This window comes from Anomalospiza imberbis, chromosome 26, assembly GCF_031753505.1.
Source record: "Anomalospiza imberbis isolate Cuckoo-Finch-1a 21T00152 chromosome 26, ASM3175350v1, whole genome shotgun sequence".
NCBI lineage: Eukaryota > Metazoa > Chordata > Aves > Passeriformes > Viduidae > Anomalospiza > Anomalospiza imberbis.
The window spans coordinates 1300535-1313788 of record NC_089706.1 but is presented as its reverse complement, the minus strand read 5'-3'; the positions used below and the strand labels follow the sequence as shown (position 1 = coordinate 1313788).

General features: G+C 55.2%; 2 protein-coding genes across 2 annotated transcripts; one reads left to right on the top strand and one right to left on the bottom strand.

Moving 5' to 3' along the window:
• Positions 1-719: 719 nt before the first annotated feature.
• Positions 720-7379, bottom strand: AP4B1 (adaptor related protein complex 4 subunit beta 1). Its single transcript, XM_068173103.1, has 11 exons — positions 7100-7379; positions 6757-6981; positions 6549-6679; positions 6175-6322; positions 5532-6028; positions 4743-4826; positions 3734-3837; positions 3369-3576; positions 2566-2850; positions 1099-2150; positions 720-1004 (listed from the first exon to the last, which is right to left on the bottom strand). Exons 1-10 carry the CDS (start codon positions 7210-7212, stop codon positions 1675-1677), a joined length of 2271 nt encoding a protein of 756 aa, XP_068029204.1. The 5' UTR covers positions 7213-7379; the 3' UTR covers positions 720-1004; positions 1099-1674.
• A 115-nt stretch (positions 7380-7494) lies between these two features.
• On the top strand, positions 7495-11741 carry DCLRE1B (DNA cross-link repair 1B). The gene is made up of 4 exons (XM_068173104.1): positions 7495-7744; positions 7852-7996; positions 8206-8385; positions 8474-11741. Exons 1-4 carry the CDS (start codon positions 7556-7558, stop codon positions 9289-9291), a joined length of 1332 nt encoding a protein of 443 aa, XP_068029205.1. The 5' UTR covers positions 7495-7555; the 3' UTR covers positions 9292-11741.
• Positions 11742-13254: the final 1513 nt, after the last annotated feature.

The following is a 13254-nucleotide window of genomic DNA, read 5'->3' as shown; positions in this document are numbered from 1 at the left end:
CCCACTCGGCACGGGGTGGGCAGCACCGAGGACAAGGGTAGGGACATGCTGGACACCAGTCCGACCCCCCTGCACCCCGATTCCTTCAGCACCGTGTCCAGCCATCACTGGCAGGGGTAGCCAGGGGCGAGCACAGGGGCAACTGGGAAGCATTCACATCCCAAGGGGCTGTGCTTCACCAGGGAGGCTTCAAACCTGGAATGTGGCTGGAAGAGTCCCTAAAACAGCATGGAAAATCCACAGTTCCCCTTCACGCTTTTAACGTAGAATTCCAGAATGGTTTGGGTTGGAAGGGACCTTAAAGCTCATCTCAATGGGCAGGGACACCTTCCACTATCCCAGGTACTCCAAACCCCATCCAAGCTAGCCTTGGACACTTTCCAGGGATGGAAGTTCTAGTCTGTTTTCCACATCAGCTCTCCCTGAGGACAGGAACACAACACAGCTCTGGGAACTGTCAGCAGGAGCCCTGCTACAGCTGACTGGTGATCTGCCTTTGAGTCCACCTGCAGGTTCACCCTTGACAGTAACTTGGCATTTGAGACCGAGATTAATTACTGCCCGATTGCTCCTTAAAGCTTTGCTGCAAGAAGGTCAGAGAGAAAGGCCCTGTTGGACACAGAGGCAGGAGCTGGGCTGCAGAGCTGCCCTGATCCACAGATCACTCCATCCACAGTCCCGAGGGTTGAAGGAATAAGAAACTCCAGAAATCAGCCAAGAATGATTCACCTTTTTATTAGGAAAGGCAGAAATGTGTTTAACAGGGGTTCAGTGAAGTGCATGGGAGGCACAGTGCCATTCGAGGGTACCATCGAGTCATTCAAAGAAACCAAAAATTACAAGAAATCGGGCAGAAGAGGGTTAAAAAACCTTGTGCTCCTCACAGAGTACCCTAAAGCCCTGCTAGATCAATCTCACTGGGTACCTCACCCTCAATCAAGGAGCTGGGGGAACTTCAGAGAGGACAATTCTCACCTCAGTACCAGATTTCAATTAAAAACCCACTCTGTCTCTTAAAATTAAAAACCAATTTTTTTTTCTTAAAATTAAAACCCAATTTTTCAATTAAAAACCAGTCTGTCTCTTGAAGTGGAACACGCTGGTTCCAGCAGGCAGGATGTCCCTGCCCGCCCTCCTCTGGCACAGCAGAGCTCTGCTCACCCCCAAGCCAAGCTGCTACTGAAATCAGACAGCAAATTAAAACAAATGTAAAGGGAGACGAGAATGAAAGATTCTCTTCTCACTGCACTGCTCCTCCTCACGTGAGGTAAGTGGTAAAGTCCTGGTGCCTCTGGTGTTTGGTTTGTTTTTTTTTTTTTAATTATTTATAAGTCTCAGGAAAAAAACCTCTCCAAAACACACCCCTGAATTCTGCTCAGTTCTGGTTCCACCAGTGATGTTTGTGCCTCATGACACCCACCACAGATGCCACCAGGCCTGTGACTCACACCAGTGACCCTGTCCTTTCCCCAGCCCGGGGGGAGGGCAGACCCTTCACCCTGCCCTGTTCCCCAGCCCCAGCTGCAGCTTCCCCCACACCACCCGGGCTTTCCAGGTAAACTGGAAACTCTGCAGTTTAAAACTACCGAACCAGCACTGGCTAGGGCAAGAGAACCCAGAGAAATCAAATTTTCCTGTGCCCTGAGCATGCATCCTGCTGGGAGCAGGGACCAGTCAAGATTCCAGTCCAGCCACTGCCTGCAGGACTGTCCTCAAGGCTGAGATGAAGGATTGCAGTGCCTCTGGCTTTGCTTCATTTTGCTTCACTGAAACCTGCAGCTCCGAATCTGCTGCCTCAAGCAGGAGCTCTGTGAGGAAGAGGCAGCCTGAGTCATCCTGGGCACTCAGATAAGCTTTCCAGGGCTGGGCTCCAGCTTTGCTCACGGCAATGGTCTGGATGTGCACAACACGAAGGGCTGTCTGGATGGTGTCTGCATGGACGGGCCCACACCAGGGCAGAGAGAGCTGGCAGCTCGTGTCCAGGCTCAGCCAGGTCTTCTCAAACTGTTCTGCAGTCAGGGAAACATCAGGAATCAAGCTTAGGCTGCCTGCATCAGGATGAGCCTTGAGGAGTTCTTTATTCCCTTCAGACACTGGAGTATCAGGATGAACCTCGGGGACTTCCACATTCCCTTCAGAAACCAGTGATTCTGAAATGAAAGCACAAACACTTGTGAGCTGCAGCTCCCAGCTCCACAAAGCCCATTTGATGGAGCAGAGGAAGGCTGGAATCCCAGTGCCACCAGCAGCATTTCCTGGGCTAGCGCGTGACCAGCCACACACTGCACACCAAACTCCCCAAGCACTCTGACCTTCTTCCAAACTAACCCACGGGAGAACATCTTGGTTGCCCAGAGCAGCTGTGGCTGGCCCTGGATCCCTGGCAGTGCCCAAGGCCAGGCTGGACAGGGCTTGGAGCAGCCTGGGCCAGTGGAAGATCCCTGCCCATGGCAGGGGGTGGAAGAAGAGGAATTTCAAGGCTCCCTTTAACCCAAACCATTCTGGGATTCTGTGTTCTGCTGGCAAGGGGAGGATGGCTCCCAGAGGAAGGCGAGGCAGGTTTACCTGTGTCTCTGCTCCTGGAGTCAGCACAAGGAGAGCAGGAGTGAGAGGGTTCCACAGGCTGCTGAGCAGCGGCCAGCGCCCAGCGCTCTCTGCCATAAACTGTGGCCAGAGTGTTGAACTCCAAAGCCCAGGCATTGACAGGCTGCTTGCTCTGGTCCCCCAGGAGCCCCAGGGAGGGGTCAGACTTGGGGCTGCACAGGACCCTCTTCGCTTCCTCCACCCCAGACTGCAGAAGGCGGTAGTAGAACAGCCCACGGTCCCTCACAGCCATGTCCTGCTCCTCCTCTGGAAGCACAGACACGCAACGCACGGAGAATTCTGTCAGCCACACTGCCCCAGAGCACTAACATTCATTACTAAAAACAGACTTTCAGGCATCCAGTGCAAGCCTGCTTACGGGCAGACAGCCAAAGGACAAGGAGGAATGGTTTTAAACTAACAGAAGGCAGGGTTAGATGGGATACTGGGAAGGAATTCTTCCCTGTGAGGGGGGTGAGGCCCTGGCACAGGGTGCCCAGAGCAGCTGTGGCTGCCCCTGGATCCCTGGCAGTGCCCAAGGCCAGGCTGGACAGGGAAGGTGTCCCTGCTCAGGACAGGGGCTGGAACTGGATGATCTTTAAGGTTCCTTCCATCCTGATTCCATGACTCCACACCCATCAGCCAGCCAGGGGCCAGGCAGCAGCCTAAGGCATGGAACCACCTGGAAGCAGCCTGGACGGCCTCCTCAGAGCCAGGACGCTGACACAGCCTGGGGACACAGCCAGAGCAGGTCCCTCCGAGCTGTGGGGACACAGGGAACCCACCAATGCAGTAGTAGAGCAGCCTGCCCAGCGTGTCCTGGCACTCGGCGGGCCGGGCCAGGAACAGCCGCAGCAGCGCCGTCAGCAGCTCCATCTTCACTGCTGGGAACGACTCCGACTTCACGTTCTCCACAAAGTCCTCCAAGACGTAGGGAGCGTTCGGGATCTTCTCCCCATGGGTGCCCAGGAGCCAGACCAGTGCTTGTTTGCCCTGAAGGAAGCACAGGAACACCAGCAAACAGCTGCTGTGTGCCACGTGCTGGCACCAAATAAGCAGACTGGGAGAACAAATCTGAGGATTTCTGATTTTTGCCCCCAGTCTCAAGGCAAAAGGAAGCTGAGCAGTCCTTGTCCACCCTCCCCCTCACCTCGCTGTCCTGGATGGTGTCCTCACAGCCGGGCAGGGCCTGGCACACGGCATCTGTGCACTGGGGACACAGCCAGGCCAGGTCCCGGAAAGCACGGACCACAGCTGCAAGGAAAACAAGTTATCAGCATCCCCCAAGAGTCATAAAAACCACCAGGGAAAAGAAAAAAATCGTTTAAACACCCCCCCCCCCACTCAAGGGGCTTTGCAAATCTCTGCCGGGAGGGTCAGTGCCCTGCCTGAGACTGTGATTTGAGGCATCCTCCTTCCCAATCCCATGACACTGCATTTGTCAGAGCAAAGCTGCACCAGGTCCAAAATAAAGCACTGAGACTTCAGACTGTTCCTCTGCTGGAGAGCAGCCTCTCTTCTGGCCACTGCCAGCCTTTAAAAAGCCTCTGACTCATGATGCTTCAGACACACGAGGTTAGAATGACAAATTAAAGCTGACGCCGATTCAAAAGGAGGCTCGTGAACTTCAGGTCAAAACTTGAAAGGTTTTGCTGCCCACTCAGACACACCAACAGCTCCTGAGATGGAATTCAGCAGCTGAGTGCAAGTGTGTGGTTTTCAAATCTGAGAGCAAGACCAGTTAAAAGAGAACAGCAGGAACAGCAGCAGTGTGAAGGGGGATCTGAGGGCAGAAGAGAAAAAAGGAAGCTTGGGCACAACTGAATCAGTGAGGAACAGAAATCACAGAGATCTAAAAGATCTATTAATCATCTTGGCTCTCAAACAGACAGCAGAATGTCTCTGCTGAGCCCCTCACTCCCTGAGTCTGCAGGTGGCAGCCAGAAAGAAGCATGAACACAGCTGCAACCACCTTCCCCCTTCCCACAGAGAGCAGTTCCTGCAGAAGGAACACACCTTATACCCCTCAACCCACCTGGAAAACTTTTAGCTGAAGGTGCCAATTAAACTGAAAGCCAAGTGCCTTTGAGTGTGGGATCACGAGCTCCAGCAGAGGCACCTCCTGCGAGCATAAACCAGCAGCAGCCTGCAATGGTTACCTGAGGTGATGTGCTCCTGCTGAAGCCCCAGAAGCTCTGTCAGAATCCCCACACACTGCTCTGTGTATGTCCTGGCAATATTGGCTGCAAGGATGCCAAAAAGACAAAAAAAAAAAAAATCAACCTTCTATCAGAATGAAACAGGAATTATGAACCCAACTACTCATCACAAACTCTCTTTAAAGAAACAGTCTCTCTCCTTTCCTTTCTGACTACTGTTTCTGAAAGTGTGGCCAAATGAGCTTATTCTCCACACCAGGGACATGTTCTTTTTTTTTTTTTTTTTTGAGGCCATGCCTCAGAAGATTTCTGAACTTTCCTTAAATGTAACACATTAAAAAAGGCATTTTATCATCCCCCAACTTTCTCCTTAAGAATACTGTAATAATTCACCTATTTTTAAAGCTCACAAAACCAAAACTACACCTTAACTCTGCCCCCATCACAACTCAAGGAACAAGCAGGTATTAGAGCTCCTCCACCCCCTGCACAGCCTCACTGAGTGCTAGAAGGCTCATTAACAAGATGAAGTGACACATTTTCTCTAGAGCATCTCCTCACAGCACGAGATTCGAGGACTTTCCGCACAACCTGAAGAAGCTCAACGCCTGAACTTCTGAAATAATCAGTGCTTCAGAAACACTCTGCCACAAACCCCTCCTGGGCAGGTTGGTGTCTGTGCTGCTGCAGCACAGAGCAGTGATTTGGTGCTCGCCCAGGCACCCTTCAGCAGAGAACAGCCTCCCTGAAAGGTGCAGGGCTGCAGCCAAGCCAAGGCACAGCTCTCACCTATGGCAAAGATCGCTCCCTGCGCCAGCTCCTCCGACACGTCAGTGCAGTAACCCTTCAGCTCCTCCAGCACCTGCTGCACGTTCTCATCATTCACCAGCTCACACAGCACCTCCATCTTCTGGCATTTGATGTAGTGGGGCTCCGAGTAGGAGCAGAAGAACTTTTTGTAGTGGCTGCTGAAGTGGCCGGGCAGGCTCCTGAGGATCTGGCGCACGTGGCAGAGCGCGGTGAAGCAGAGCTCCCTGCTCTCCGAGGTGCAGGCAGACAGCAGCGGGCCCTTCACCCGCACCAGCACATCTGCCTGCACATCTGGGTACTCCCTGGCCAGCACCAGGAACAGCTTGGTGGCTGCCATCACGACGCTGGGGCTGCTGCTCTTGAGGTAGCCGTCGAGCAGGTTGAGGATGTCGAAGAGCTCGTCCTCGCTGCGGGGTTTGTAGCGCAGCAGGAAGGTGAGCACCTCGCTCTGCCCCCACTGGTCCAGGTCAGGCATCCTGCCAGGGGCACAGGGGGCACGAGTCAGGGAGGGCAGGAACATCTCTGCAGAAAAGGCCGTGTCCCCCAGAAACTGTCTGTCTGCACAGAAAACGTGAGAACAAGAGAAACTTCCAGCACCATCTTAATGGCAAAGAAAACAAACCTGTTGAGGAGATGATGGGCAATGGGTTTGTTGATGACAACACCTCCCTCCTTCTTCAGGATCTCTTCCAAGGCCCTCAGACAGTTCACGACCACAATGGGGTCCTGGTCACGAAGCAAACTGTAGAGCTCGTTCACCAGAGCACCATCTGCAAAGCACAGAGCTCCAGCCATCAAGGTCTGTTGGCACGCTGCAAAGTTCTCAGCCTTCCATCAATTACCCTTAATTACTTTCTCTCTCCTTCTGCCTTGCAGCCACGACAACGCGGGGGCAGCGCAGGGAGCCCAGGGCTGAACGTGCATCACGAACACAGCACCTGCACGTCCCCAGCCCCACGGCCACCAGCCCCAGCCCCACGGCCACCAGCCACTCACCCACTTCGCAGTCCCCCTGCAGCTTCACCATCTTGGCACAGCCCAGCACGGCCGCCCTGCGCACGTAGGACGCCTTGTCCCGCAGCCCGCTCACCAGCGGCTGCTGCAGGTACTCCTGGATCCCGGGCATCCTGCGGGAGGGCAGCCGGCCGTCAGCGGGGCACGGCGGCCCGGGGACAGCCCCCAGCCCGGTTTGGACGAGCCGCACCTGAGGTCGCACATGGTGCGCAGGGCGAGCCCCCGCACGGCCGGGCTGGGGTGCGCGCAGTCCTTGCGCAGGGAGTTGACGGCGAGCAGCGCCAGCTGCGGCTGCCGCGGGGCCTGGGCGCGCACGTAGAACGACACCAGCTTCTTCTGCACCACGTCCGGCACCGCGCCCGCCTTCACCATCTCCGGGAACAGCCCCGACACGTCGGCGCCCTGCGCCATCAGCCTGCGGCGGGCGCGGGGCTCAGCGCGGCCCGGCGGGGCTCGGCGCGGCCCGGCGGGGCTCAGCGCGGCCCGGCGCGGCCCCGCGCCCCCCGCCCGGCCCGCCCGCCCGCCCGCCGTACCGGATCACGCGCAGCACGGCGCCGCGGTACCGCGCCGGGTCCGCCTGCACGTGCGGGTTCGACAGCGCCCGCCGCAGCTCCCGCTGCGCCTCCTCGCCGCCCAGGTACGGCATGGCCCCGCGCCGGTCCCGCTGCTAAGCGCCGGTGCCACTCCGAGACCTAGGACCGGGTGCCAGTCGCAGTCCCGATCCCGGTTCCCGATCCCGGTTCCAGGTCCCGATCCCGGTTCCAGATCCAGATCCCGGTTCCAGATCCCGGTCCCGGTTCCAGATCCCGGTCCCGATCCCGTTCCCGGCGCCGCTCCGCCCGCCGGTTCCACCGCCCCGCCCACGTGACCCCCGCGCACGGAACACCGCCCCGCCCCTGGCGCGCGGCCCGGCCCCGCCCCGCGCCGCCCGCGCGTGCGCGGCGCTTCCCGCCAAAACCGGCGTGAGGGGAGCGCGGTCCCCGCCCGCCATGAGCGGGACGGTGCTGGCCGGGACCCCCATCGCCGTGGACTTCTGGAGCCTGCGGAGGGCGGCCGGCGCCCGCCTCTTCTTCTTGTCCCACATGCACTCGGACCACACGGTTGGGCTGTCCAGTACCTGGCACCGCCCGCTGTACTGCTCCCCGCTCACCGCCCGCCTCCTGCACCACCGCCTGCAGGTAGGTGTGTCCCGCCCGCCTCGGCCCTCATCGCCCGGGCACCCCCACCTGCCTGTCCCAGCCCTTGTCATCTCGCCTGCCCAGCCCTCATATCTCGGCCCCTGCAGGTGCCGATGTGCTGGATCCGGCCGCTGGAGGTGGGGCAGAGCCATGTCGTGGGTGAGGTGACGGTGACGCTGATCGACTCCAACCACTGCCCTGGCTCCGTTATGTTCCTCTTTGAGGGCACCTTCGGCACCATCCTCTACACAGGTACAGGGCAGGTTCCCACAGTCACAGAATCACAAAACGGGTCAGGCTGGAAGGGACTGCAGTGGGTCACCTGGTCCCAACGCCCTACTCGAGCAGGGCTGTCCCACAGCACGTGGCACAGAATTGTGACCAGGCGGTTCTGAAATATCCTCCGGGAGGGAAACTCCACACCCTCTCTGGGCCCTGCCCTGCCATCCCTGTCCTTGCAGGAGATTTCCGCTACACGAGCGCCATGCAGGACGAGCCGGCGCTGAGGGGCCGCCACATCGACCGCCTGTACCTGGACAACACCCACTGCCACCCGCAGCGGGCCCTGCCCTCGCGGGCGCTGGCCACCCGCCAGGCTGCCCACCTCATCCGTGCCCACCCGCAGCACCGCGTGGTCATCGGTGAGTGCTGCCCTCCCTTCTGCCAGCACGGCCCCAGCCAGGGCTTGTGCCCCCCTGCCCTGTCCCTGAGCTGCTGCTCCCCTGGCAGGTGTGTACAGCCTGGGCAAGGAGACGCTGCTGGTGGACCTGGCGCTGGAGTTCAGCACGTGGGTGGTGGTGAGCCCCTGGCGCCTGGAGCAGATGCGGCTGCTGGAGCTGCCGGATGTGTTCACCACCGAGGAGGGCACGGGCCGGATCCGCGCCGTGGATGTCGCCGAGATCTGCTGGGACGCGCTCGTCACCTGGAACGCACAGCACCCCACCATTGCCATCATCCCCACGGGCAGGCCCGTGAAGGTCACCCACCCCAACATCCACCTCATCCCCTACTCGGATCACTCGTCCTTTGAGGAGCTGCGCGAGTTTGTGAAGTGGCTGAAACCCTGCTCTATCATCCCCATTGTGAAGGGTGACATGTGCCAGGATTACTTTCAGGAATACCTGAGCTCTGCTCCCCAGGTACTTCCTGACTTCGGAGTCCCAAAGCCCGTGCACGAGTGTGGACAGCAGCAAAGCCAAAGGAGGGGGCGGAAACCCACAAGTCTCTGGAAAAGATCCCTGGGGAGTTCTGTGCCCCGAGGGGTCGTTTATGAGTCCCCAGAGAAAAATACTGAGAAACCTGAAGAGTTTACAGAGGTTAAGGTTCCTCAGCACTACTGTGAGCCAGGTCTCTGCTCAAAAGAAGGCTGTACTTGTCACAGGGGTGAGAGGGAACAGCTGGGAACAGCACCGGTTTCCAGTGAGCACCTTGCAACTGGATTTTCAGAGCAGTATTTACTCTCTCCCTTAAATGTCCTAAAGCAGCTTTCTGCACAGAAGTTTGATCAGCTGGTAGAAGACTTTTTACGGAAGGGAGACACGCCCTGAAAAATTGTGTGACATTGCTGGTGCTAGTGCAGCAGATAGCAGTGTTTCGTTCTGTTCCATGCTCCTGTTTCCCATTAGGAGAGAGGAGCTCAGCTCTGGGGCTCTTTCTTTACCTCTTTATAGAGGACTAAGAGGAAACTAGAGTCAGTTTGTAGATAATACTTCTTGAAAACTTATTTTTTTATCTCTACATCTGCTGTGTCCCCACACTACCCTGGGCACTGTGGTCCCACTGTCTGTGGGCCTTGTGTCCACCTTTTGCAGTGACTTGCCTGTCCTCAGTTAGAGAAGTCACTGAGAGGTTGATTCAAGCAGAGCTGCAGAGGGTGTGAGCTGTCTGCAGCTGAGTAATTGATAGCTGGAATGTGATTAAAGGAGCAAGGGGGGGAATCTGAGAGCATCAAAGATTCTCCTTTCTGTTAAGTCTGTGATACCTCACTGACTGTGAGCAGTTCATTCCAAAGTGAATTATGAATGTTCTATATTAAGGTGCTTTTTAAAAATGCTGCTTAAAGAAATCTGGAAAATCAAGTGCCTTGAAATCCAATAATCTATCTGTAAATGTACTAATACTTCCAGCTTTTGCATCCAGCCAGCCAACTGCAGCTGGATCTTGTCCTGCTCTCCTGAAAGTGCCATCTCAATGCCAATTTGTAGTGCTTTTTCAGCTTTGTGACTCGGAAAAGTAGGAATTGTCTGGGTTCTTGAGTTGTAGGCTTTGCAGAGTGGGTCACTAAATTCTCTGCAGTCTCTTGCACCTCTGAATTTTGTTTGATTGCAAATTACTCCTGGCAACTGCCAGTGTTCCGCCTTCCCATTCTGCCTGCTCTTGTCCTGCAGTGGCAAATGGAATGGGAGATAATGAAACATCAGCCTGTGGTGTGAAGTGATCAGTCTGAGCTTGCAAAGATTGTGACTGAACAGCAGAACTGGCTCTGTTAGAGGCTGGGCACTTTCCCACTCTGGATCAGCTGCAGAGCCCTGGCCTGGCACAGCTGGGAAGTGTCTGTAGTGTGACAAACCGTTGGGTACCCACTGCAGCTGACTGAGCCAAACAGCACTGCCAGCATTTCAAATTGGCCCCTCATATGGTCAGGGCAGCTGGAGTGGAAATGGTCACTGGACACTGTCCTGGAACAACGAACCAGTTTGTTCTTTAGCTCTCTTGAGCCTCTTTTTGGTACTGTCCAGGCAAAATGTTTCAGAATTTTCTGAACACAGTGTCCTACAGGGCCTTTCCAAGTGGCAGCTAGATGGGTTGAATTCCCTGAACTGAGACAGAAGAGGAAGTTTGCTCTTGGAGGAGAGCCAGGCCTTGTGCCAAGCAAAGGTGCCCCTGGATGCAGCAGTCACAAACAGGGCTGTCCGGAGCAGTCAGAGTGTTGACAGCCAGAGCAGGGATGTTTGGAAAGCTGTTTGTTTGGCAAGCATGAATCCTGACTCCCAACCCTCCCAGTGCTTTCCCAGGCATGGCCAGCTTTATCCCTGTTACATAAGGAGTGCCTGTCCCTGGAACTGCTGTGGCTCTGCCTGCCAGCTGCCATGGGGACGTTGGAAGTGACAGAACAGTGTCCTGTGAGCTGCACACAGGGCAGCAAGGGCAGCTTGAGCCTCCTGCTGTGGGCCCTGTGTCCTGCTGCTTGGAGTTTTCTGTGTGGATTATTTCCTAATCAAACTCAACTGCAGAGCTCCGTCAGGTGGGTGTGAGTGGAGACACCTGCACGTTTTGTAACATGGAAGTGACAGTGCTGTGCTTGTAGTGTGCTGGCTGCTGCTGCTGCCTGGGAGATGCAGGCTGTTATTTAAATATTGTTGAAATTCAAGTGACTCATTTGACAGGCAGGGAGTGAAGCGCTGCCTGAACTCCCAAATTCCAGGTCCTGCTTTGAGCAGCCTCTGCGCTGCTGGGGAGGAATGCTCACCTTCTGAGTCACTGCTCCACTTGGGCATGTTGCAAATGACCTGGGAGATGTGATGTTTTGTGGCATCCAGCCTTTCCTCTTTTATTCTTATCTATTTATTAAAGTCAGTGAGGTGGAGAACCTTCTGGTCAGCCTCTGGGCAAAAAGGAGTTGTAAACGGTAATTCTTCACAGAGGTAAATCTGAGCTTTAATCATGCATAAACAAGTGAACATTGCAGGCTTCAGAGTCTGGGGATCTGCATCCCATTTCTGTGTGCTCGGTTAAAGCTGCAGAATAAAATGCTGGCTTCACTTTCTGGAGCTGAAGAGCTAATTCCTGTCACTTGAAGAGGGAATTATCCGTCATGCCGAGTCAGGGAAGCCTAAAATTTCTCTGTGGCTTTAAAAGGTAATAGAAGCAGGAGAGAGTTGACCAACAGTTTGTTGGAGACCTTTGCCTCAGCACAGCAGGTGCACAAGGCATTTTAGTGCCAAACATTTCTTCCCTGTTAGGTGTTTAAATACTACTTTTGTGTGCTATCCTAAAATGCTGAAAAATTAAATGTGGCCTTGTGGGGAAAATTGGAATTGCTGACTGCTGGGGCTTCTGGACATCCTTCAGCTTCCCCTGAAGATGGGTTTAGTGATGGACCTGGCAATGCTGGGTTAATGGTTGGACTCTGTGATCTTAAATGAATGTTGCAACCTAAGAAATGTCATGAAGTGTCCTGGCAGTAAATATTTGGCTCTTACAGGTCTTGTTGTCCCTCACACTTGTCTCCATGATTTCCCTCTTTTCCTGTCCCCCAGCCTGGCTCACGGGGGAGCAGCTGGAGTGTCATGGAGAGCAGGCTCTGAGCCTGCTGCTCCCAGCTCACCTGCACTGCTGCCCACAGGTGTGTTTTGCTCACAGCAGTGGCAAGGAGAAGGTGCAGCCCAGCAGCTGAGCGGATCTGAGGGCTGCATGCTCGGAAACTTCTGTTATCCTGCTAGGGAACAGAACGTGCTCCGAGCAAAGTCCTCCCAAATCTATACATACATGCTCCAGCTGCTTATCTCTGCTCCAGGGTTGGGAACCAAGCCCCAGTGGGGGGAAGCAGCTCAGCCAAGGCCTTGCAGAGGAACAAGGAACGAGCCGAGTTCCCTTTGGCAAGTTTTCAGTGCTGTTTTACTTACCAAGCTGTGATCAAATGCTGGCATGTTGTGAGGGCAGGTTCTGGAGCAGAGAGCTGCCTGGGGAGGGTCAATCACTGCACTATGAACAGCTCAGCTGGCTCTAACTTCTCAAAACTGTAGGAAAGCAGAAGGAGTGCCCTGTTTATGCTGTGGAGAGGGGAAGATTGCTCTCTAGGTTGTTGTCGAGAGGCTGAGGTAAAACTTGCCTTGCTCCTGTGCTCCACAGAGACAAGTGCGTAACGTCACCTTGCAGGGAACACCCCAGAGCGCTGCTGGGTTGGGTTTCTGACTCTGCTTCCCCAATTACTAGGCCAAAGCACTTCCAGCAACTTCTCCCTTCCCTGCTGCAGAGCTGCTCTCTTTCTGCAGCACAGGGGCTTCTTTCCTGGATTAAAAAAACTGCACCGGTGAAAGCTTTCCTTCAGCAGAAAATGAATGAGTTGACATAATTACCTCTACGGTGTGCTGTCACTTTGGACTTACTCCAAAGCCCAAAATCTGAAAAGGTACTAGCGCTCTGAAAAGGTACTAGAACGTGTTGAAAAGGTTGAGTCACCTTGATCATCGTGTGAGGTGCTGCCTTCAAGTGAGCTCCTGTGGATGTTGTGTGTGTGTTTGTGATTCCTTCTGCTGAATTTGGGCTCTCTTGCCACGGCCACTGCCGTGCTGAAGTTCTTCTCGCTGTGGATTTGCCCTTGGCCAAACCCCAGCCTGAGGCACAAGCAGCCATGGGTTGTGCAATAAAACCTTTGGGACAGACTTTGACCAGGAGCCTCTTGGCTGGGACTTCCTGAGCAGATGCTGGGGGAGGTGAGGATCATGTTCCACGAGAGCCTGCAGAGAATCCTCAGTCCTCCGTGCAGGACTGCGACCTCCCTGTCTCAG